Below are 25707 nucleotides of genomic sequence, written 5' to 3'. Positions count from 1 at the left end.
TATAAATATTTTACAATCTGTCAGTTTGTATTTTTTGTCCAAAATTTATGTTTTTACATTCAAAAAATGAGTTGTCAGTTATAGAAGCTAAACATAATAGAGATAATTTAAAGTAAGTACAAAGTATTATGTATGTTATGTCATAATAAAGATCCTGATCAACAAAATTCTGGGCAATGTACGCACATATTGGGTTGACTACTAAATCAGAAGTATGTCTTTTTTGAACTATAATATTACAATTAATTCATGAAGTATGTTAAAGTAGCTATAATATTAAATTCTTTAAACAATAAAACAAGTATTTAACTTCTTAAATTAATACATTGAATTTCTAGAATTACCAATGCATGTATACTTGATGCAATTCAACTAATCTCTAGATGTTACTTAATATTTCTAACGTAATTTTCACCCTAACGGGTAAACAGTGATGTTTCAATGAATGTTTCAAACAAAAATTGTTTATTTTTTTATAATGAACACTTTTTACACTTCTGTTCCATCTCTAACGGTTTCCAAGATGAGTCCTACGAATCCAAGACCCAATTGATCTATGTTGCTCATTTACAAACTCTAACTCACTTTTTACGTACTGAGCACGCTATAAATTTTAGCTTGATATCTCTTTTCGTTTTTGAGTAATCGTGTTTACATACGAAAAATCGTTTTTTTCGGTTTTTCAGGATTTTAAGCGGTTGAATGAAAAGTAAACCAAGCACATAGATAGACCATTTTAAAATAGACATTTCAACGGCTTAAATAAGCCCAAGCAGAATATAAAAATCGAAAAAAACATCGAGAGTTTGTCGTTGAAAAATGAGCAATTTTAACGGAAAATTTGAAAAATCTCAAAGAAAAAATTGTTTTTCGGTTTCATAAAAATTCATGAATTTTCTGTAGTTAAAAAGAAACACTTTCACCAAGGTTCATGAAAATCAAATTTGTTTTGACCGAGAAAAAAAATAAAAATGAAAAAAACAGTTTTTCTCGGTTTTCTCATAGAATTTGAGGTTGTGTAGAAAAAAGTCCCGTACAAAAGTTTTCCAATTTATTATTATCAACAACTTTTCCGCTGAACATTTTCCGCTAGGAGCTCATTTTTCGCCCTAAATCGAAAAAAAAGTTTCTCAACCCCCAAAATGAAACCCCATTTCATAATTTCCAAGGGTCTCGAGTTTAATTGTTTTTTACTATGTACCTTACACCCCAAACTCACATTTCCACCTAGTCGCTACCTGTTAAAAATTTATTGAATTAGGACGAAAAAAAATCATAATTACACTACACTATATCACAGCATCACATAAATTATCTCATAAAGAATTGCACATAAGCAAATTAACACTTTTGTTTAGTTTCATTCGAAATAATTTTTATTATCTATAGAATCACTCCGAAATAAAAGCATTTCCTAAAGAATTTTAGGTGATATTTCGAAAAATAGTCATCCAATTTTTGAACAAAGTTATCCTGTTAGTTGCGTGCTTTTATTATTTAAATACATAGATATAGGCAATATTATTACATGTATGATGAAATCATTGTGTGAAAACTGAATAATAAAATGAAGGCATATAGACGTCAATATTAAGAGTATAGAAGTTAGAATATAAGAAAAATCAAATCAAAGTTTCATCAAAATCTGAAACAAAAATATTTTTTTCATTTTTTCAATGGAGTAAAGGAATACAGAGGTACCTGAAAGAAAATTACAAAAAATTGGGAAAATTTTTATCTTCGATTGGGATAACAATCATTTTCTAGGGTACTTTTTATTTAAAAACAATAGAAAAATCGATGGATCTCTTTAATAATTGGCAAACTGTATCTTAATTAGGGTAACACTGATCCCTGCAATTATCGATGTCACATCACAAAGTAACAACTAGTGGCATCTACACGTATAGAGTAATTCTATTCTGACGGACATGGAAATCACAAAAATTAACATTTTGTTAACAATTAATTTATAACAAAAACTTTCAACAACAATAATATTCTCTAAATTTATAATTGAGAGTTTCCTGTTCTAATTTGAATCTATCATTTACATTTTGCATGTAAAAATAGTTTTAGTTACAATAAAAAGAAATAAAAATGTCGTTTAAACATGATTTAATTTTATTAATAAGGCCGTATTATCTATTTAATATTTTTATCAGTTTATCTTATATTATTGCAAAACGTTTACCAATATTATGTTTTTTTATATTCGGCGAAGTGGAATGTGAATTAGATGGGGTAAAATTTTTAAGTACAACAATTAATCGTATAACCTAACCTTTCTTTGTTTTTTTTTCCAGCGTGAAACTGAAATTCTTTTCTTTTTATTAATTGTTATAATGATTCGAACTAGAAAAGCGGGAAGTGTGACGATGATTAACTATTTATCTTCGAGTTTTATTTATACAAAAATTGCAAACATGATTTTATGGTTCTACGCTGATGTTCGATTAGGACTCGTTTTCGTTGTAATATTCGTGTGTAAGTAGTAATTTATAGACTCATTGGAATGCAATTTTTACTATCAAATTATCTTTGCAGTGACGGGATTATTTTTACCGGAACCCACCTATTCTGGACCAGAAAATGTGATCTACTTCCGAGGCCCAACTGGTTTAGATGAAGAATTAGCTCGTGATAAACGAGTCACATGGCTTGTGGCATTTTATGCCGTATGGAATCCAGCATGCGTTAACTTTGCGCCAGTTTTTTCAAAACTATCCAATGAGTACTCACTATCGAATTTAAAATTTGGTAAAGTTGATGTTGGAAGATTTCCCGAGGCTGGAAAGACTTACCATGTCTCAGATAGTTCAATGAGTAAACAATTACCTACCCTAATTTTGTTTAAAGATGGGAAAGAGGTTTTACGACGTCCGCATGCCGATACAAAAGGAAAATTACAAAAATTTTTATTTTCTGATGAAAATATTAAAGCTGCATTTGATTTGAATAATTTGTTTAGTGAGTGTAAGGGTAAAGTAAAAAATATGAAAAGTATTCATCCGAAAAAGGATTAAATTTTGGCCAATTCATGGAATATCGTAGTGCACAACTTCATTGTATTTATTTTCACTGCAGGTCATCCGATATTAGTTTTCGTTAGATTTTATCATTAGGGATGAATGAGACGTTTGAAGTTAGTGTTTTTGTTTTGAACATATTCGTATTTGTAATTGTTACACGTCGGACTGTTACGATAAAAAGGTATTATTCGATTGGCCTCTTTCACAACATATTATACTCGCATACATTAGCCCTGATCCTTATATGCCTTTGCACTCTTAATTTTTCTTCAAGGGTCAAAGAATCCAGAGCATAGTAGAAGCTGTTATAGACGCTTTTTATTGGTAACGTAAGAGTACATGTACATTGCAATTGTATCTGATCTACCTAGACCTAGAATAATGTAATAGCACATATGACTGTTGTGACAAGTATTCGCATATTTAACATTCACAAGAAACGATGCGAATGTTTTTGACAAAAAAATGACTTCAAACTTCACTAATATGACAAAACAAACTGAAGAATTATTGGACTTATACGGTGTTTTTATTGAACTTATACGGTTAGCTTTGAATCGACTTAAACGCTTTAATGTAAATTATGAACCCATATAACATGGGTGTAAAATCCCTTATCTGGGCGGAGTATAGTCTCTCGATCGTTGCGTACTTTGTACTGCGCATCAAGCTGTCTTTCTTTCGAATGAGAGAGAAAGCGATGTTTACGCAGCGACCGAGGTCTAGCCCTTGCCCAGATAGGCGTCTTTTTTCCTGCTACCCTCTCCACTCGAGTTTTACGTCCTTGTTATATGGTTTCGTGATGTAAATACTATATTGCCAGCAGAGTGAGAAGTACGAGCGAAAACATCACGGTGCAAAGTTCTTTTGCTCTGTCTCGCTTGTTTTCGCCGATCCATCACATAGAGGAACATAAGATGCTGTCAATATAGTATTTAAATATATTCTTAAACGACGTAATCTTTTACGCTATGAAAAATTAATTAATAATTGCAAGCTAACATTCAAATATTGGAGATAAACACTCGCGAATGTACAAAATACAGCATTCGTTCCATCACTAGCAATATATACTTTGACTCCCATAAGTATGACATTAAATTTAGGTAGATCAAGATTCGCTGGTGTACATGTACCTTTAGAGATGCGGGCTACAATTATGTTCCTCTGATTTATACTCTCGAATGAATGAATGCACTTTTTATTGGTTTTCCATGAAATTGATCTTAAATAAATAGTCACGATTAATCGATTCAATTTATGAATAAAATTCAATCAAAAATGTGCCATTATCGAAACAGTTTTATTTATTTTTAAAAATTTACAAATTTTTCAAATAAATTATTGTTTTTTAAAATTTATTTAGAAATAAAAGATTATGTTACAAAAAATATAATTTTTAAATTTTTTTTTAAACCCGTAACAAATCACATCCTGCTAAAAAATATTTTGAAACAATTACAATTTTCTCTTTTAGTTCTTGAAGAAACTTGTTTTACTCATCAAGGATTACAAACATGAGCAAAGTGTAAGTACATTTTAATTTTTTTTTTTAATTCCGTCATGTTCCAAGAATCCATGGACAAACTTTATCGCCCAGGAAATCATAATCAAATCCATCTAATAAGATATTCGTCGTCGTGCATCGAGGTTTTTCTTAACCTCATAAAATAAATTCAAGTATCGAATCTGGTACTGAGACATCATTTAACGTTAAATTACATCCATGACAAAATTCATTTTGTTCCAAACCATCAATTTCAGGCCGATCGTAGCTACCACTAGTGATCATTTTTGCACTTTGTTTCGATGCTATACGGGAAAATTCAACAGCATTTAAGGCAGATACTTTGCCCTTAGCAGTTAAATTATCGCGTGGTGTTAAACAAAATTTACATTTTGTTCCCATTTCCGTTGTATCATTTGCCGTTAATTTATCCGCTGTTCTAATAACTGTGTAAATTGTTGATGGGAAATTCATTTGCAAATCTCCAATAAAATTATCGGCCAAATTTTGTATACTTGAATATAAATTTCCAGTATCACCAAATCTTTTTACTTGAATTGGTTTTAATTCATTTAATTTACAAAATTCTGTTATTTCTTCTCTACTAAAATCACGCATTGGACGTAAAATTGTTACTAATGGATCGCGCGTGTCGCTAAAACCTACATCCATAGTGATATGACTACCGCGACCCAAAGCAAATCCTGCCAAAGTTTTGCTAGCAATATCCACGGAAATATCCGGGTAAAATACAAATTTACAATTTAAGCTTTTTGCTATTTTTAGTACAAGCTTTCTTTGAGCTGTATTTAGAAAATCTTGCTGTGCTGATAAAGTTGATATTTTACTTAAAACATTTTTAATACCTTCATCACTCAGATTATCAAAAAAACTCGAGTTAAGCTCATCAAAAAGTAATGCATCATTCCCAACAGTATTGGATATGGATGAAATATAAGTAGGAAATCCATAATCTCGTAGTTCCATTTGTACTTTATCAGCTAAAATTTTTCGAGATTCTATATTCTCATTTAAAATTGCTCCATGCTCAAGATAGAGTATAATCGAATTAAATACAAATTTTTTATGCCTTTCTTTTCGATTTAAACCGTTTGCTATAATTTTTAACATAGTACTAACTTCAGGACCACCTTGGTAAATTATCAATACATTGTCCTCATGACGTAATAAACGCGATTTTCCTAATGTTGATCGAAATTTATGGTCCATAGCAGCTTGAAAACAATTGATACAGTAAGAATCTTTTCCACGTAAAACAATTGAAGTATCTTCAGTTCCACATTTTAAACAGTTTTTACTTTTTGGTTCGATGGTTAACGCTTCCATAAATTTCTCTTCGTCTTCTAAATCTCCATCTAATACCGTACACATGTTTAAAACTTTTGTTTGTAAAATATTATGAATTTTCACGTGGATTACTTAAATTAGAAGGTTATGTATCAGTCACATTTACAAATCTGACATTTGTCATGAGTAGGGTGCGTTCGAAAATAATAAATTGTGTGCTTTTCTAATCTGACCCAGAATGCCAGCAGTTGTACGTTTCCATTCCCGACGTGATGAATTTTTCTAGTACAATCGACATTTTTCATGAAAAAACAGAAAAGCTTTTTGTTAATTTTTTATGAAAATATAGGTCGAGTGGAGCCTGTAACTCGAAAATTACGCATTTTTAAACAATAAAAACACTATCAAAAAAATTGTTAAAAAGTCACAATATTTGAAACGATTTTTTTTTACTCCACCACGTGATCTGTGATGTCAATCCGACAAGCAATGACAATAAAACAGTGTCAACAGTCGTATTAATATATCATTATTATCAACTATAAATGACGTCAACCCGACCTTCGTGTAACTTCGTGTGTTTCCGTATCGTTTTCGCCAATTTGAATGATTTTCATTGTCTGTTTTCTCGGTCATATGGCTTTAAAAAAAATCGGGGAAAAAAACTAGCCCATTTATCAAGACTTTTACTTTCATTTAAAAAAAAAGAAAAAAAAATGTGAAAAAGATCTATATATCATACTTTTTCGTGATTATTGAAAAAATTTTCAGTTTTCGGCTTTTCTAGGTTTTAAGATCTAAAATTTACGAAAATCTGATTTATCTAATTCCTATTATTATTATTATTTGTCTAAGGACATCCATAAATTACGTCACACCTTTAGGGAAGTGGGGAGGGGGGGTCAAAAACTTTGTGACGTCACATGACAAAATATTTTTTAAAAAATTTGTATATGCGAAATTTATACGTTCTTTACGTCTTACTAAACTTTATACCTTTTAAGACTTTATGTTAATTTTATGAAATATTATTTAGAATGAAAATAAAATAAATTTGAAAAAACTGCTGCCAGAGGATGGGGGTTTCACTAATGTCATCATTTGTAACTAAGACCGGGGTGGGTCAAAAATAATAAAATTTGTGTGACGTAATTTATTAATTTATAGATGTCTAATAGACAAATATTTTCTGTGAAACTGTCAAAAAACGATCCGAGAAATTGCTTTTCGTGTGGGATTTTGGAGGATATCTCAGAAAATAATATACATCTATGCAAATCAACAAATGAATGCGATTTTCGTACTTTTTGGTTCAGAATTGACGCAAACTACCCCGTACTTTCAGACGACAAGGTTACTGAATTACTGTGTTTTCGGTGGAATGGATGTAAATAAGTAAACTCAATTAAAATGGCACTGAAAAATAAAATCTTTATTCATTCATTTCTATTGTCAATTAATCAATCAACATTTACAAAATATATATCTTTCACATTTTAAAAACTAAATTAAAAATATGTTTGTTTTATTTAATTAATTTTATATAAGTTGAATCATATCACAAGTAAATGTTAATGATTAACATTAATTAACAATCCCCCACTAAAATAAGTCATAAACTAAATAACTATTTTTCAACTTGTACAAAATTAAAATAATTATATTCTCACAAAAATAATTAAAATAATTGTTCGTACATTATTATTTATACATATATAGGTACTTACATCTAGATTAACATTCTTAAAATTAACATTTTTTATTTTGGTTTCATTAAAATGATTATGTTTTTATGGGATCATTTCATCCATATCAAGACATACATTCACATGAACTACCAATTCGTCATATGTTTTTAATTGAAATCCACACTTAGGACATACGAATTGCGGCTGCATCTAAAATTAAAGAATGTTTTATTAATATGTTTTGTAATATTTATAGACTGGGAGACACTGACGTAATAGTTAAAAGGGAAATGACGATCACAGCGCTGGTCGACTGTAAACGCAAGGTTATTATTATGCCATGTATATATGAAATATACATAGTATATTAAGTTTAGTCCCAAGTTTGTAACGCTTAAAAATATTGATGCTTCGAAAATAATTTTGGTATAGGTGTTCATAGAATCACCTAATTAATCCATTTCCGGTTGTCTGTCCGTCTGTCTGTCGACACGATAACAATTGAGTCTCATCAGACCCATATTGTAACCCGTTTAAAGATGGAACAAAAAGACAAAGTTTAAATGTGAAAAATGTTCCTCATAAAAAAATAAACAACTTTTGTTTGAAACATTTTTTTGTAAACATCACTATTTAAAAGTGGATACCTTTTTTTATTTACATGACGTCAAAAAACAAACTATTAAGTCATCAACACTGTCTATAGATGGTATTTCAACAATTAACTCAGTCAATTGTTTGTTTTCACTTGTTTTTATGGTATGTTGGTTTTTATGAAGGTCTGTTCAAAAATAACTAATAAAAAATAAATAAAGCTTGTAACAATTTATTTTAATCATCCTGGTATTGCACCCGATGATCAGCGCTGTGTCTTGAAATTTTGTGTCAGTGTCTCTAAGTCTATTAAATAAATGATATCAGATATGGTGAGTTTTTAACTAGAAATGCAATTTATTAGAAAAAAAGCATGAAATATGATATGGAGTTACATGCAATTTTCACGTAGAGGAACATTTCAGTGAATAATTTTCATTTTTGAATTTCCTCCAATTTAATGGGTAAAAAAATCAGTATTCGTTTCTATTCTAGTTAAAAGTTTATGGAATGAAGCAGAAAGCGGGTTTATCTCTGTAGTATTTATTATGTAACTTTTATGGATAAATAAATAAACATTTTTGTACATATTATTGAAAAAATTGCTATCTTGGACAACAATTATATTTTCTTAAAATCATCTTAAAGTTTGAATGTACAAATTTAAAAATTTTTAATTTTAGATATTAAGAATTGGCATTTTCAAAGCCTTGGTTTGTTGAAAACGTTACTGACTTGATCCCTGCATTGAGAATCTCTTCATATAAATTTGAACTAACAATATAGTTCTGTAAATTCAACCGTTTATGAAACTCGAAGTACTCGATATTTGCAATGAAGTTGCGTTTCCAAATATCTACCAAATGCTTCCCATTTTGGCAGTTTAGTCTGTAACAACAGTGGCGAATGAACGCTTCTTTTCAACTTTGCGTCGTTTCAAAACATACCTTAGATCGAAAATGTCTGAACGGTTTAGCTTCGCACATCAACATCAACATACATCTATCACATTTTACGACCTAACATGATGAGCTTAAACTGATAGTAAATGACAGTTGAAATGCTAGGGTATGTTAACTTACTGTCAGCAAGGCATTACTTGACGTCCAAGTTAAACAAAAATTATAAATTAAAATGGTTTAAAAATTATGTTAATTTTTAAAAAACATGCAGAATTTGCAAAAGTTATAAAAAAAAGTGTTAATTCTCTAGACGAAAGAAGAAAATATGAATAAAATTAATTATATCCTACCAAAACCCCTTTTTTAACATTAATTAGGCAAACATTGATCTAAATGATCTTCAAGAAATCTTAAAGTCCTAAATGTTTTGTTACAAATTGGGCATATAAATGTTGACGGTTGAGAAGTAAAATTCTGCTGTAAAATTAGAAGTTTGTAAACTCAACTAAGAAAAAAAAAACGTAAGATGTCTTTCTTGGAACTAATTTTGGTTGCGAATTATTTTAGCAATACTCGCGTCGTTGATAAATAAATGTTTTAATTAATATTAACACATGTTATAAACATTTAATAAAAATAATTTGCAGACCAAAATTGTTTCAAAAAAAAGAACTTGAATTAAACTTTTGAACTATTCTTACAGTTGGAGCCGAAGGTGTTGAGGAGGACTGATTCATTGACGGATTGTTTTGAGAACTTGATTCTGGTGACGATTCAATACGATTGATTAACGTATTATTGCGTCTTTGCAATAAACGTAAATCTTCCGCAAGACGATTTCGTTCACCTTCTAATTCAAGTCGAATACCCCTTTCAGCATTATAATCAGATTGATATAATTCAACCTAAAAAAAAGAATAGCGTAAATTACTTGAAACTGCTACTAAAATGAATATAGAAATAGGCTCATTAATCAATTTCCCTCCTAAATCAAAAACTAATAAAATCGAACTTTATGCTTAAAGAGAATATTTTTCGAAGATCCATTACTCTATATTTGGTTTAATGGACCGTAATCCTTTAATGATTTTCGACTAACTTAACTTCTGTCAGCTTATTCAATTTAAGCATTTAAATTGCTGCAACTGAAAAAATATTTAATTGAGCTTCTTACTTGTGCTTTTAAAATAGATATTGATTCATTTTCAAGTTGTAATCGTTGAACTGTTTCCTGTAATTTAGTCATTTCATCTGATTTTAACTGTAAAGCGTTATCTTTAATTTTGATTTCATTATTTAAAACACTAATTTCTTCGTTTAATTTTGTTAATTCTTGTACGTCAACTTTTGGCGCACTAAGTTTCATTGATAATTCACGTTTTAATAATGTAATTTGTTCAGATAATTCGTCATTTAATTTCATTAGCTCCGCGACTTCAGCTTTAGACGCAGCTAAATCTTTTTTATATGATATTATTTGCTTATTGCTAACGTTTAAATCAAGTAATGTGTTATCCAATTCGTGATGTATATTTTCCAATTCTTGATTTAACATTTTCAAATCAAAAAAGATATTATGGAAATTATTTTGTGCGGTTACAAATTGATCCCTAAAAAAATTGATGAATTTATTAGCGCTATTACAGGAAAAGCTAAGCCTGTTTAAATTATTACATAATAACTTTATCTGAATCATCTTCTAACTCTTTCTTCAGCCTATCTAAAATCGTGTCAATCTCTTTTTGTGGTCCTTTTGATGTTAAAACATTAATAGCAGCTTCCAAACTATTTCGTAGCTGAATTTGGCTGAAAAATAGAGAAAAATGTATACATGTAAAAAAAAAAAAAAATGTAAAAAATTTCAAATTAATTGTTACCGTTGTTTTTGTGAATCAAAAAATCGTTTTAAATTTCGAATATGCTCTTCATATGTGGTTGCATTTTCTTTTAAACGTTTCATATGATTTCCTTCTTTTTCTTTATCAATGGTGTCAATAATAGTGGACGCATGGAATGATTTTAAAGACTAAATATAAAATAAATTAAATTATTTCATTTTAGAAGTGGCCCAAAATATGGAGATTGGTTGAAAACCTAATATTCGATTATTAGAAGCACGATAAACAATTTTTTTTAAATTATTTTACTTACACCCGGTTGTGATTTAATCAGTTAACTTTTGTGCAGGTTTTTGGACTTTACTAGTGTAATTAAAATCCAAAAATTACGAAAATCTAGTTGATTTGTCTATTAGACTTTCTAAGAAATTGTATGAAATCGATTCGAAAAATCTCTCATCGTATTGGATTTTGCATGATATCTTAGAAACTATGGATCCAATCATCAAATGGATTTAATTTTCTAATTTTTTGGTCTAAATTACCTTATGCGTTCTATCGAAATTGAAGACGAAAAATTGTGCTAGAATATTTAAACCCGTTCAGAAAAAATCGAAAATAATTTTTTGTTTCGGAATTTAATAAAACTCGATACACATGTGGTTAACTATTTTGGAAAGATTTTCGAAAACATTTTGAGAATCACTCATCTAGTCCACAACCATGTGCTTTTTGGGTCTTCTTTACCTTGTATATTTCAAAAAAAGAGGCATCAAATCCCAAATATTAGAATTGATAAAATTGAAGAAAAAAATCAAAAGTTTGTAATTAGAATAAAAACCATTTTCTAAGGTAATTAAGATAATAATTAATCTCTCAACTACGTCTCTCTCGCATACAAGTATTATAGTGCTTGAGAAGAATGGCATGAAGTATTAAAGACATCTTAATTTTAAATAAACTAAATAAAAATTGTTAGCATACTTCTTTCTTTGATTCAAATTCTGTAAGTTTAATTTGTGCAGATAACAACTGTTCTTTCAATGATAACGTTTCTGAGCGCATATTTTCTTGTTCGCGTTGATTATTAATCAATTCATCTCGCCGTGCTTTTTCCACCAAACTCAATTGATGTGATAATTGATCAACCAATTCGTTCCATTTTTGATCAGGTGATCCTAAACTTCCATCACCACTGCTTTTATTTTCCAATAATTCAATTTTATTTTTTAGTGCCGAATTTTCGACTTCCAAACTTTCATATGCATTCAATTTTCTTTTTAAATTTGCATTTTCTAATCGCAACTGTTACGGAAAAATTAATTTTTATTTAATACAATATAATAAATAGCAAGAAAATTTAAATTACATACATTTGCGATAAATTGTTTAGTTTCGTCAAATTTTTCCTGATGACTTGAATGAACTTGCATTACTTCTTCCTGCCATTTTACTAGTTTATCGAATTGTTCTTTGATCGCAAAATTATTCTGGTTTAGTACCTCTGTTAAAAAATTAAAAATTATAATTTGTATAGCCTAATATTTTTATCTGATTTTCATAGGCAAAGGAAGAAAACGATTCAAAGAGGAATCAGTATTACAGTGCAATATTTCAGAATATTTTAACTTTACGGAAAATAGTTGGTAAAAATTCAGTTGAGGCACTTTTCTAGTCGGGCGAGATTTTTTTAAATTCATTTCTGATCGATATTGCGCCTACTAAACATGATATCGACTTCATTGATGTGTCGATCGAATCGTATTAACGGCAATATGATCCAAAAAGAATTTCATAAAATTAGGTCGAGTTCTTTCTTTATTCGTGTGGAAGTTATTCTTGTGGACCTCAAGGGTCGCACCAGACCCTATCCACGGCTTGTTTAAAATTAGACAATACACTAGTAGAGTATAAATACGGCCCTTGTAAAAAACATTGTGATGTGTATTTTTGCGATGTCGTATTTTTAAATTTTTTTTGTCCTGTACTACCAAAACTAGGCGACATATAAAAAATTGTAAAAAGAACAAATCTTTGTACTTAAATTACAGCCTTTTTAAAGCTTTGTTTATGAAACAACCTATTTTAAAATAACAAATGATGAAATCTTTCTAATTGCGCAATATTAAGCAATAACTATATATAATGTAAAATTTGCACATTACCTTTCAAATACATATTTTCTTGGAGCACAGCACTTAATTTTGATTCAATTTCATTTGCACTTAGCTCCGAATTCGAAGTAAGTGCAGAAGTGTTCATTGCACATGATGTAATTAAATTTGACTAGAAAAAAATACAATATTAATATAAGCAGATCTATTTACCCATTCTGATTAAAGTTACCTGATTTAAATTCGGCATTTTAGGAAATGAATTTGGTATACTTAAACAAGAATCTTTCAAATTCTGTGAATCTGATCGTTGCATATTCGATGATGTCGATTGAATAATACCGTTTTCTGGCATAATTGATCGTCCAAGTACAACAAACGAATCATCTTCAGAGTTTGTTGATAATAAAGAAGAATTTGCTCCGTTCATGTTTTTTTTCTAGAAAATAGAAAATACGCAGATTTATTTTTAACAATATGGTATACAAAATTTATCCACAAAAATATGAATTCGAAATTGAAACTATAATGATATTGGGAATCAATAATTTTTTATTATCACCCACTGATTGTGAATCATTACAACATTGTTTTAATTAAAAATTTTATAAAAAAATAAAAAAAAAACATAGAAACTTAACCTTCAAATAATTTGAACAATATGAATTTTTTGCAATTATGAATATTAACTAGAAATTTTTACTTACTGTGAGTAATTATGTATTATTTTTACTTCAAATAATAGACAAATTTGAAGCAAAAGAAGTAATTTTAAAAATTATATGTTTATTTTCAATTTGACAGCTTTAAAACAGATAAAAAAACATTACTCATTTGACATGACTAATGGAGGAATAGCGATAACATCAATAACATTATTGTCGTCATTAGATTGTTGTTGATTCCATATTTCCAAAAATTTTGGATTTGTATGAATTTTTATTTTGTTTAGTCATTATCATTATTCTGGAATGAAGATCAAAAAATGAAATATAAACTTTTAGCTTAAAATTTATATTTTTTGTTCAAGGAAATTAAAAGTCCCTTGCCTTCTCTATAGCTACATTTCATGCTAAACGCCCAAAACTACCGTCGGATTATATCTCTTTCAGATAATATTATACCAATGGTCGTTGTGGCCATATTCTGGAGTAGGCTCTATGACGATAATCAAACTCCAAAAATATATAATTCGTGCAATCGTGTAACATGTGATACTTAGTAGTGAGGTGACGAATATGTGCATTTAGTATCCGCGAATATTCGCATATTTTTTAACATTCACATTCGCAAGAAACGATGCGAATGTTTTTGACAAAAAAGTAATAGCATATACGGAAATATAATGAAAAAAATAACTAATTAGATATTTTATTTACTTTTTAATCACAGTTTGACTTATACGGTTTGCTTTTAATGGACAATTATTCGACGGAGTCTTTTTCTTTTACGCTAATGAGGAATTAGGTAGGTATACCTATGTATTAAGTTAATATATAAAAATTTGCAAGTGCTTCACTTCAAAAGTTAACATTTGCATTTGCGATGATTGGAGATAAACAATCGTATTTGCATTCGCGAATATTGGAAAACAATACGCATTCAAGAATATGTACAAAATATAACATTAATCCCGTCACGCAGTATACTTTTTGATTGGTTTAATTTGCCTTGGTTTACACATCTCGCGGAAGGTCTTGTTTAAACTTATTAGCTTTTGGATTTTTGCGTTACAAATGACAATTTATGATCCTGTCAATCGAATGTACAAAATTTTTGGCTGACTGCTGTATAAAAGTATTAGATGAAATTTTGGACTTTGTTAACTTCGAGAAAAGTTTCAATGACTTAAACTTTATTAATACGGACTTAAAACATTCTATCGATGGAAATATTTTGAATTGGGGAAGTTATACTGCAAATACCCAAATTTATAGGACCTCGAAAACTCGACTGTCGACTGTATGATGCAACAGACAATTAAAATTATAAAATCAACAAATTAAATTATAATTTAATCAATTTCAGAAAAATAGTTTTCTCAAGTACTTAATTGAATTCCATTGAGGCTCAAATATAATTAGTTGATTGATGAAGCCGAATCGACCAATAGATTTTGCAAGATAAAATGATTATAATTCGAAGATGTAAACAAATGATAAAACTTAAAAAATCGTAGGTAATTACAAATTTTTTGTTTGTACATTATTAATATTATTATATAAGTATTATTAAAAAATTTGTATGATAAGATAAAATTGAAAATTTAAAAAAATATATGCAAATACAGAGTGAACCTTTTAGTACGCTTCAAAAAAATGTTCTGGGCTAGCTACATTGAGTCGTCAAAGGAGGTAAAACACCAAGTGACGTCAAACAAATTAACAAATACACGCATCGGCCTAAATCGTGGGAAAAAAAAGGATGCTTTGCTAAATGATTTATATATACTTGAAACTTCGTGAGTGGCTTTCTGGCTTCTTTTTGACGAGTCTACCAAATTTCCCCCTACGACTTTTTTCGAAGTTGCGTTTTCGAAAGAGCACGATAACGTCATATTTAAGCTGACGGTCTAAAAAAATGCAACAGGGGACTTACCTGACATTATGACCACTTGATAACTTTGATAATTATTAAACAACAAAAATATTTTGTCCGATAAAAATAGAGCACCGATGAGCTTTTCTACCATCTCGAACATTCCGTACTGAAGTATTCTTGTTTTTCAATACATACATAGTTCACATTTGCTGAATTGTTTAATAATTATATGGTCATAGTGTCCGCCAAATTCCCAGCTGCGTTTTTTCAGATCGATAGCTTAAATATGCCGTGCTCTTGTGTGTCATGCTCATTTGGTTAACTGGCCAAAAGTTAAGCCAGTCACGAAGTTTCAAGTATAATTAATCAATTAACGAAGCATCCTTGTCCCACGGTCTAGCTGTTTTTACTTCTCGTAACAGATAAAAATTTTAGTGCCAAAAGGCAGTTATTCATCGAAACTGAGCGGAAGTCATATTAGTTGCCATCTATGTGACACTATTATAAGCAAAAATCCTTTCTATTTAGTTTGACATCATCTTGTACGTTGCTTGATGTCTCAATGTAGCAGAGCCCTTATAATCACCCAAACCCGAAATCATGATAAAATAGAAATGTCTTTCAAATAAATCCAATACTGTGGCCATATTGACTTTATTTTTATGTGTTTTATTATTTTTAAATTTGTGTTACCTTAAAACACATTATAAGTCCTTAAAGGTGCAAATTCTTGTTTATACATAAACTCAGATGCAAAAAAATGAAACACTATACTTTTTCTTTTATTTTTCATTTAATTTTCTAAAACAATTTGCTGGATTCGCTCTCCCTGGAATTTTTTTTGTAGATTTTGATGATAAATTGTATTTTCAGAATGGAACAGGAAATCTCTTTTACGTAGTTTATATTAGAACTTAATGATTTATGAATCATTCTAGTCTAATTGGAGCTACCGAATCGTCCTAGCTCAACCCACGTTAGCTCAATGTCCTTTTTTTCACTCTGAAAATAAGTTTGTCATTTCTTTCGTCAAAATCCCGTATGTCACCAAAAGGGCTTAACAAATTCTAGAAAGGAAAGAAAACTACAAAAGATCCGAATGTTTTATATAATGCAAAGCAACTATATTCATTTAAGTTCCATATGTATAAATTCGTGATTTACAAACATTAAACACGTGGTTAGTAATAAATTAAAATATTGTTATAAATATTGATAGGACATTAAATTAGTATTTTTCAATTATTTCTAAAATTTAAAATAATATTTTGCATAACTTAATTGGTTTTTAAAATTTTATTTCGATTTTTAGATATCAATATATTGGATGGTATCCAAAGTTCAAAGAGGGGGATCGGCGGTGTTCGATAAATGTAAATTGTTTATTCACGTAAGAGCCCTTATTTTTTTGACATATCCTGTAATAAATATAAACATAACCATATGATTTGAATGATATCATAATATATTTCCAGACAAATAAATTTTAATTGAAATTTCATTCAACTTTCATTTTTATAAATTATTTGAAATGTCTGGTTTATGTAATTAATTATTGAACATTGAACGACCTTTTATGAGGGGCAACTTCTATTTAAAAACGTAATGTCAGACAAAATAGAACAGTGTAAATGGCTAATCAATTTTTTTTATGTTTTGTTTATCTTTTTACGCAATGTAAAATCGTGTTAAAACAATTTTGGTAATAAAAAAAATGTTTTACATAATTCGAATTTAAAATAACTGTCAAAATTAATTTTTACAAATTTTTGTTCATATAAAATTGAGGTATTTTTAAAATTATTACAATTATTTTTATTGATTAAACAATTTTCTGAGAATTTTAATTATTTATTGAAAATTTTATTTGTAGTTCACTGCAGCAGAAAATGAGTGATAAATCAGTTCCTATTTTTCTTGCCTTTGGTAATCCATTGTTGGATATAAGTGTAATTTTAGAGCCGGAAAATGATAGTTTACTAGTGAAACATAATTTAAATCCAAATGATGAAATTGAAATATCTGAAGAAAAATTAGAATCTATGTTAAAAGATCTTAGTAATTCATCGTGAGTATTATCAACTATTTTTTGAAAAGAGGGATTATGATTTTCGAGACCCCAAAAAATAACAAAATTATTATCAGCTGTAGCAAATTTTCTGTACTGATTCGTGATTTTCGCAAACCAACAAATCAATAGCTTTGGCTAGATGATATCGATTCAAGCCTTCGTTTCACGAACGTTTTAGGAATTTCATAACATTATATACAACTGTAAAGTACGTTAAAATTGACTTGCGAAAAGTTTTATTTTCATTAGTTTTGACGCTTCTATGGCTACAACCTTAAAAAACGAAACTAAATAAAGTTTATGTAAAAATACTTACTCAATGCTAGCTTATATTTAACATAATGGGCTGGAAAACAAATTCAATAATTTAAAAAGTAGAAAATAATTTTCCCTAGAGTCTCCTAGATATGATTATGAACAAAAATGCCCATTGTTGTTAAACAATAATTCTAATTTTTCATCATACATTTTAAACTTGGACTACACAAGATTTTATTTAGTCACACGTTTGTGAAATTTTTAATCAAAATTTACTGTTCATTGTGCTAAATAAAAGCTTGTTTTTCCAAAGTGTTATTGAATAAAAAACAATTGAATATGCTTAATAGAGTCAGTTGAAATTTTTATTGTAAGATTTGTAGCAATCATACTCCAATACAAGCTTAATAGAAGCTTTTAAAATGGGTTTATTTACGTTTGCTTTCTTGTTGACTCGGCAATCATAATACCTGTGACAAATTTTTAACTTTTGAAAAATAACTGTGTTAAATTTTTAGGAATAAAATTCATTATGTGCCTGGTGGGTCGGCACAAAATACGACAAGACTTTTAAGATGGATTCTTGACGTACCAAAATCAACATCGTATATTGGATCAGTTGGACGGGACGAACAGGGGCAAAAATTAGAGGCTTTTAATTCAGCTGATGGAGTTGATACAAGGTAATTTCATTACACCGCGAAAATTGTTGATGTTATTTTGATTTGAAATTAAAGCTTCTTGCTTTTAAAATCGTTTAATGTAAAGTTTAATAAACCAAAAATGATTCATTTAAAATTTTGGGTATGTTGACATTGTCAAAGGTTGTTGTAAAAGTGAAAGGGGATCTTATTGTCCCTCTCACTCTGTTCCTTGCAAAATGCGTGGAACAAAATATCTGTTACCAACTTTAAATAAACAATTTTTTTTTTTTAAATTTTAAATTGATGAAAATATATATTTTTGCCTATTTTTTTGTTTATTAAATCCACGCGGTAGGAGCACTCTTTTAAAACTTGCTAAAAATCTCTAAAATAATTCTAAGGTAGTTAATGATTAATAAAATAAATTAAAAACAGTAGGTTTCGCGGACTTTTAATGAAATAATTAGTTTTGAAACTTACCCGTCTTAAACTAGTAACATCGTTTTTTAAGTAAAGTAAGTACATAAATGGCTTTATATTACGGCTCGGCTTTTCTTATTACATGACTAATTGACTGTTAATTTGTAAAGTTTGTCATTAACTAGCATTTTCTTCGTAACAAATTTAACATGTTAGAGGATCTTCCATTAAAATTTCATATAGTTTGACTGAAGATTCATTCAATTTCAGATACGTTGTACAAGAGGACAAACCAACTGGAGTATGTCTGGCATTCATAAATGGTCCGAACCGCTCGTTGGCCGCTCATCTAGGAGCTGCCGTTGATTTTAAAGTAGAAAATTTCAAAAAATGTCAAGAATTACAAGTTAATATAATGAAATCTGTAAAAATAATTTATGTTGAAGGCTTCTTTATCACAAATCGTGTTCAAGTTGTTGAAAATATCTTACAATTTTGTAAAACAAATAAAAAGTTATTCGTATTTAATTTAAATTCAGAGTATTTAATAAATTCGTACGGTGAAAGTATGAAACAATTTGCTTATGAATGTGATATATTATTTGGTAATGCTGCGCAATATTTAACGCTAGCGGAATTATTGGATATGAATGTGGAAAGAACAATGGAAAATATTGCGTTACATATAAATGAAAAATCAAAGACACCTAGTGGAAATAAAATTGTTATAGTTACTGATGGTTCTGAACCAGTGATATGTGTTAGTGGAGATAAAAAATTAGTTAAGTATGATGTACCTGAAATATCACCAGAGGCTGTTGTCGATACAACGGGAGCGGGTGATGCGTTTGTCGCTGGATTTTTAGCGGGAATAATTAAAGAAAAAGATTTAAAAACCTGTTTGGCATGGGGTTGTTGGATGTCTAGACAAATTATACAAATGATTGGATGTCCTACACCGAAAACTTTACCGAAAGAAATACTTACAGTCAAACCTTGATATTTATTTATTTTTGTTTCATAGCACTGAGAGTAAGATTGAGAGTAACGATATAATTAAGACAAAAAAATAGAAAAGTACTATTTTGTTAATCGTTGATTTTAAAACACAAAAGGAAGAAAATGATAATTTTCTGTCAGTCGTATTCTCTTTAGAGTTTTTGTTGTTGAAATTAATTTTAAACGATGCAACAGTAATTAAAACTGAGTAAATTCTACTGTAATATATTTTGATTAGATCTTTAGTACTCGGTTCTGGTTACTCGAATTCTTAATAGATCTTAATTTGTAGATTTCTATTATTTAAATATTTTATTAATTGTAAATTCTGATATTTTAATTCAAAATTAAATCGATCTATTCCAATGGTTTTTAATATATTTGTTATTATTTCGTATAAGCTTAAATTTAATTATGTATTAAAAAATCAGATGATTTATATAATTTTGTTTTTCAAATTATTACAATAAACGATTTACAAAATTTGTTTTGTTTATTATTATTAGTTAATATTTAGATTGTATGTAGTTTTGTCTATTCTTAAAAAGAAAGTGTATCGACAAATAAGGCGTATATTATTTATTTCCAATTGTTTTTTAATGATTTTAAGAGATTAATTTTGGAAAAAAATTTCCTAGAAGCAAAAAATTTTCTGAATTTGGTAGAGAATATCGATTATAAGAATAAATTACGACTCTTTGCCAACATAAAAATATGAAAATTCAAAATATTTGGTTGCAAAGTCTTAAGATTTTGTTCATTGTTCGAATATTAATATTCTACTGCGACTTAATTTGAGAAAATAGATACCTGATTTGACTATTCATGATGTATCAGCAATTATTTCAGGGACCATTTCTTTTGCAAATTTACAATTAGATCTAATTTTCTATGCCATTAATAACTAATTATTTACATTTTTAGATCACATAAAATTTGAAGAATAATCACCTATAATTTTTTGTGTTAATTCAAGGACGTACGGAATTTTTTTTAAAAAGTATTTGGTTATTATTAAATTTTAATAATTATGGAATATTGTAGTTAGGGTTCCGTATAGTTTTTGAAATTTAGTACAAATTTTTGTTTTTTTTGTGTAATAAAACAAACTTTCATATTCTTCAAAAATGTAATTTTAATTTAAAAAAGTATAAATTTGATAAAAGAGTAATAATAAGTTCTTTTCCAAAATAATTACGGTTTGTCAGGATTAAGAATTAACAGAGTAACTATGATTATTAGAATAAATTTAGCAAGTGATAAGTATATACCAAAACGATGGTAAATGATGCGGCATTCAGTGAATTTGCAGGTGAATTATACTTGGAGGCTTTCAGGATATTGCTTAAATTAAGCAATACTAGTATGTTACGTCGATAGAAGAAAGTATAAATATTGTCATGTTTCCAGTGCCGGATTAGCCCATGTCGGGGCCGAAGGTCAATGCAATTCTACGCGGCCCCTAAGCAATGTGAAAATCGGATGGCGCTGTGTTTTTTTTTTAGTGTTCGTAAACCAACTTGTTGCCCGTTTCCTACTTTTTCTTTTTTGACGTTTTTCAAATGCCCCTAAGCGATTTCGTACTCCGCCTAATGGTTAATCCGTCACTCCATGCCACTCCAATGATACTTTTAATAATGCTAATACGTAATATTTGAATGTTCCATTCTTAAAAAAGCTTAATACCTTAAGATTGATTCTGCCTGGTTAGATCTTCTATTCACGAAAGACCAGAGTCAATTTCGCTGCTAATTACTAAATTATCCACGACTCCAAACAACTTTTGTTATTAGGCTCGTGATCTATTTTTCCTTGGAGCCAAATCTATTCTCAAACTTACATTGAGCAAAGTCGACAATGTCACACTCACAGTGATCCGATATGACAATATTAAAAATAACTTTATTAATAATTATTAGACAATGATGCAATAATATCAAGGAAAATATTGCAACATGAAATAATATGAATCATTAATTTGATAAATCGAATCATTCACAATAATTGAAATCAATTTCTCGACATATATTTATGAAAAGTCAATAAAATATGATGATTAATAATAAATCTTTAGGTTTACTACGGAAAGGATTTTTCACACAGTCTAATGTATAAAAATAAAATTATTATTGAAGTATTTATTTAAAACGACATCTTATGTGGTTCAGAAAATTTGCAATTATTTGCAGAATGAAAAAAATTATTACACGCAGGTATGTAAATTGCATTGCAGTCATGTAATAACTTGCCTATAGAGCTAATATTCTTGGAGTTTGGCTTTTTATATTTTTCATTTTTGCTTCAATACCTGATATGAAGAAATATGTAGATATGAAGGGAAATCAAATTTTCTACCTCTCGCATTTCTATGCCGGTAGTAGAATTTTTGAAGTACAGCGACGATTATATACAATCGTATTGTTATTCAAATGTTACAAACAATAATTTAGAATTTGTTTTGGCTAAAACTTGAGTATTTTCTCAAGGCAATAGTAGCTTGAATAAAAAAAAGTTTAGAACAATACGTATAGGTATTATCTATACGCGTTGCTTCAGACCAGTCTCGACTTTTTTTTCCTTAGCCATTTAATTTTTACAAACAAATAAGGGGGCATAATAAGCAAAATTTTCCTCTCCACAAGAGATGGTAAAGGTGGTTAATCTCGGTTTCATTTTGCTCGTAGAAGTTACGAGTAAAAAAAATGAATGCAACTTATCTATTACGTTCCTTGTAAGATTGAAAAAAACCTATATACTTCATTCATATATTCCAACTCGAGTTTTTAAAGAACTAACTAATAATAAATATTATTTAATTTATAAAATTAAACAAGTGAAAACAAACAATTGACTGAGTTAATTTTTGAAATACCACGTATAGGCAATGTTAATTATGCAATCGTTTTTACGTCATGTAAGTAAAGAAAGATAGCAACTCTTAGAGAGCCACATATACATACATACCATAGACACACTGGCATTCCCATATAATACCTTTACTATCTAATTTGCGCTTTCACAGGTAAAAAGTGATGTTTACGAAAAAAATGTTTCAAACAAAAGTTGTTTATTTATTCATAAGGAACATTTTTTACATTTAAACTTTTGTTCTATCTCTGACAGTTTACAAGACCCAATTTACCTATGTTGCTCATTCATGAACTCGACCTCACTTTTTATGTCCTGAGCACTCTATAAAAATTTCAGTTTGATATCTTTTTTCGTTTTTGAGTTATCGTATTGTCAGACGGGCAGACAGACAGACAAACGAAAGAAAAATCGGAAATGGATTTTATGAAGACCTATACCAAAATTTTGTTCGTAACATCAATATTTTTAAGCGTTACAAACTTGAGACTAAACTTAGTATACCTTGATTTATTTCATATATGCATGGTAGAAAAATTAACAGAGGAGAACATTAGAGCTTAGAAAACTACACTATTAAGACTTTTAGGTGATATGTATATTATATTTGCAAAAACATTTGCCTATGTAAGCGTTTTTTCAGATTTGTAAATCATTATTGTCAAATTTATTAATGATTTTCGAGCCTATAACATTTCTTTACGAATTGATCTCATCGGAATATAGACAATTTTAAATTATTAACGTACTTTAAACAATATTATTTTATCTTCTTCAAGTGCTACAATAAAGTATTGAAACGTTGTGTAAACTATACGTTAATAATTTTAAATTTCCTAAATACCTGCGAGATCAATTCATTTGAAGTTATTTTAATATTTTGAATTCATTATGAACATTTATTAATAATTATCTCGAAAACTGCATAAAATTCTACGGATCCTTAAAATAAAACTTCTAGTTATTCAAAAGCAAACAATAATATTGAACGAACTAATAATGATGACTAACTTTTCGTAATCAATTATCACAATTTAACACAAGAGCATATGATGCTTAGTAGATACATCCAGAAAATAAATATCTTGACGTCATACTCTTAAATGTTTTACGTCTATTTTCATACAAAATTTACACCTAATCATAATTTTTTTTCTAAAATATTTGTATATATATTACGAAAACTTTTTGAATCTATATCAAATCATCTTGAAAACTCATACAGATCAAGTGTTCAACTATAAAAAACATTTATATTTTTGTGTGATATTTCAAACTTAAACATTCATCTTAAAATGGCTTCAACACAGGTAAATTAATTAATTAAATTTCAAAAATCATCCTTATTTTCAATAAGTCTTTTTTTTTGATAACAATAAAAATGTACTTTTTTGAAAATTTTAAACAAAAAAGTGTATAAAATACGAAAAATATACATGTGAAAGTAAAACTTGGGTTCAAATCCCAAAAACGTTAACTTTAATTTCAATCACTAAAGACAGTTTTACTTTTAATCGAAAATAATTACGAACGGAGTGTCTAATTTTTGGATATTTTATTTTGTTACAGATTGTAAAAATGATCGTTTTAATTTTGTCTACAATCATTATCCAAATTAACGCCTTACCACTTCAAAGTTACAACAGTTTACCAATCGTTCCATACAGAGGACGAGTAATGGCTGACAACCGTGATAGTGTAATTAGTACTCAACCAAAATATTTCTTTTATCCGCGTATAACCGATTCCGATAAACCAAGAACGGATGCTGCAGAAAAACCAATGGAAATTGCAGCAAAACCAGTGGAAAAAGTTGTACAACAAGATAAAGATTTACTTTTGGTACCATCAATAAAAAAGAATACAATTGTTAATGCTCCATTGGAAGCTGACGTTGAGGATGTGGATCTTGTGAAGAATTTAGTAAGCGCGGAACAAGTAAATCACAATGGAGATGTATTGGATGTTGCCGAAAATAATATTGTATTTCGTCCATTATTCCATTATCGACAACAATCGGCGCAACGTTCCAGACTATCAAGAAATCAAGATTATAATTAGATTTGTATTTTTTTTTATTTCTTTATGAGATCAAAAGTCTGATAAATCATTGTTATGATTTTTGTACAAACTAATTATTATTTTTTCATTTTATTTGTTACTTTTACTATTTATTTATTTAATTTTATCTTTGTACTTAAAACAATTAATTATTAATAAATTATTTTACTGAATTTTTTTAAATAAAGAGTTTTTATTTTAAATTATTTAAATCATGAATTGAGACAAATCGCACAACAGATTGCAACGTTTTTGAGCTGTAAAACTAGATATTCCTTTATTATAAAACAAAATCATAATAAATTTACAGTCACACTAAAATGATTTGAAAACTTTTACTTAATAGTGTCTGGCAAATATTGTTAAAAGTCATGAAAAGAGACTTAAAAAATTATCATAAAGTCGTCGTTTTAACTCGTAATGCCTGTGTTTCTACCGAAAAAACTTTCGATTTATTTTTAACCATTTTTCCGTAATCCAATCGAGCTAAAAGTTTGCAGGAAGACTCTTGGCAACGCTCATTAAACAAAATTTTGATTAAAAAAATTTGATTATAGTATAATTTTGGATTTTTCAAAATTTTAACGATAAAAAATTTTGTTTTTATGTTTTTTTTTTCTTTTGGGAATATGGCCTAGTAAAAACGCAGTGAATGCCTTCATATAGCGTTTTCACACTTCATCTTCATCATTACCTAATTTCAATAAGAGAAGAAATTTCCAGTTGTAAAACTTAACTAAAATCTAGTTGTAAAATCTTGGTCAGATAAATTTCTTCTACTTTGAGAAACCGTGAAAAACACAATAAATCATAGGTCTATTTCTATCACGTTCATAGCTTTGTCTACGTGATTAGTATCACA

General features: G+C 28.6%; 5 protein-coding genes across 10 annotated transcripts; 3 read left to right on the top strand and 2 right to left on the bottom strand.

Moving 5' to 3' along the window:
- The first annotated feature begins 1969 nt into the window (after positions 1 to 1969).
- Positions 1970 to 3316, top strand: LOC123301845 (thioredoxin-related transmembrane protein 2 homolog). The gene is made up of 3 exons (XM_044884767.1): positions 1970 to 2244; positions 2307 to 2487; positions 2548 to 3316. Exons 1-3 carry the CDS (start codon positions 2101 to 2103, stop codon positions 3024 to 3026), a joined length of 804 nt encoding a protein of 267 aa, XP_044740702.1. The 5' UTR covers positions 1970 to 2100; the 3' UTR covers positions 3027 to 3316.
- A 1138-nt stretch (positions 3317 to 4454) lies between these two features.
- On the bottom strand, positions 4455 to 6032 carry LOC123301841 (cytoplasmic tRNA 2-thiolation protein 2). Its single transcript, XM_044884760.1, has one exon. It carries the CDS (start codon positions 5929 to 5931, stop codon positions 4696 to 4698), a length of 1236 nt encoding a protein of 411 aa, XP_044740695.1. The 5' UTR covers positions 5932 to 6032; the 3' UTR covers positions 4455 to 4695.
- Positions 6033 to 7565: 1533 nt separating this feature from the next.
- LOC123301839 (myosin-1) lies at positions 7566 to 13832 on the bottom strand. 3 transcript variants are annotated; one of them, XM_044884758.1, is made up of 11 exons: positions 13691 to 13832; positions 13216 to 13422; positions 13035 to 13155; positions 12243 to 12373; positions 11854 to 12174; positions 10909 to 11057; positions 10706 to 10837; positions 10206 to 10641; positions 9733 to 9936; positions 9382 to 9505; positions 7706 to 7745 (listed from the first exon to the last, which is right to left on the bottom strand). In XM_044884758.1, the coding sequence occupies exons 2-10, from the start codon at positions 13411 to 13413 to the stop codon at positions 9401 to 9403; spliced, it is 1797 nt and encodes a 598-aa protein (XP_044740693.1). In that variant the 5' UTR covers positions 13414 to 13422; positions 13691 to 13832; the 3' UTR covers positions 7706 to 7745; positions 9382 to 9400. The 3 variants fall into 3 exon arrangements, with proteins under 3 accessions (XP_044740692.1, XP_044740693.1, XP_044740691.1); XM_044884756.1 differs by having other exon boundaries at positions 9382 to 9508; positions 13691 to 13831; XM_044884757.1 differs by lacking the exon at positions 9382 to 9505 and having other exon boundaries at positions 7566 to 7745; positions 13691 to 13831.
- Positions 13833 to 15078: 1246 nt separating this feature from the next.
- Positions 15079 to 20058, top strand: LOC123301843 (adenosine kinase 2-like). 4 transcript variants are annotated; one of them, XM_044884763.1, is made up of 5 exons: positions 15079 to 15162; positions 16837 to 16897; positions 17398 to 17592; positions 18372 to 18536; positions 19188 to 20052. In XM_044884763.1, the coding sequence occupies exons 3-5, from the start codon at positions 17414 to 17416 to the stop codon at positions 19915 to 19917; spliced, it is 1074 nt and encodes a 357-aa protein (XP_044740698.1). In that variant the 5' UTR covers positions 15079 to 15162; positions 16837 to 16897; positions 17398 to 17413; the 3' UTR covers positions 19918 to 20052. The 4 variants fall into 4 exon arrangements, with proteins under 4 accessions (XP_044740698.1, XP_044740696.1, XP_044740699.1 ...); XM_044884761.1 differs by having other exon boundaries at positions 16837 to 16914; positions 19188 to 20051; XM_044884764.1 differs by lacking the exon at positions 15079 to 15162 and having other exon boundaries at positions 16842 to 16914; positions 19188 to 20058.
- Positions 20059 to 23990: 3932 nt separating this feature from the next.
- On the top strand, positions 23991 to 25028 carry LOC123301846. The gene is made up of 2 exons (XM_044884768.1): positions 23991 to 24094; positions 24354 to 25028. Exons 1-2 carry the CDS (start codon positions 24080 to 24082, stop codon positions 24843 to 24845), a joined length of 507 nt encoding a protein of 168 aa, XP_044740703.1. The 5' UTR covers positions 23991 to 24079; the 3' UTR covers positions 24846 to 25028.
- Positions 25029 to 25707: the final 679 nt, after the last annotated feature.

Source organism: Chrysoperla carnea, chromosome 5, assembly GCF_905475395.1.
Source record: "Chrysoperla carnea chromosome 5, inChrCarn1.1, whole genome shotgun sequence".
In the NCBI taxonomy this organism is placed as follows: domain Eukaryota; kingdom Metazoa; phylum Arthropoda; class Insecta; order Neuroptera; family Chrysopidae; genus Chrysoperla; species Chrysoperla carnea.
This window is presented reverse-complemented; position numbering and strand designations above follow the sequence as displayed.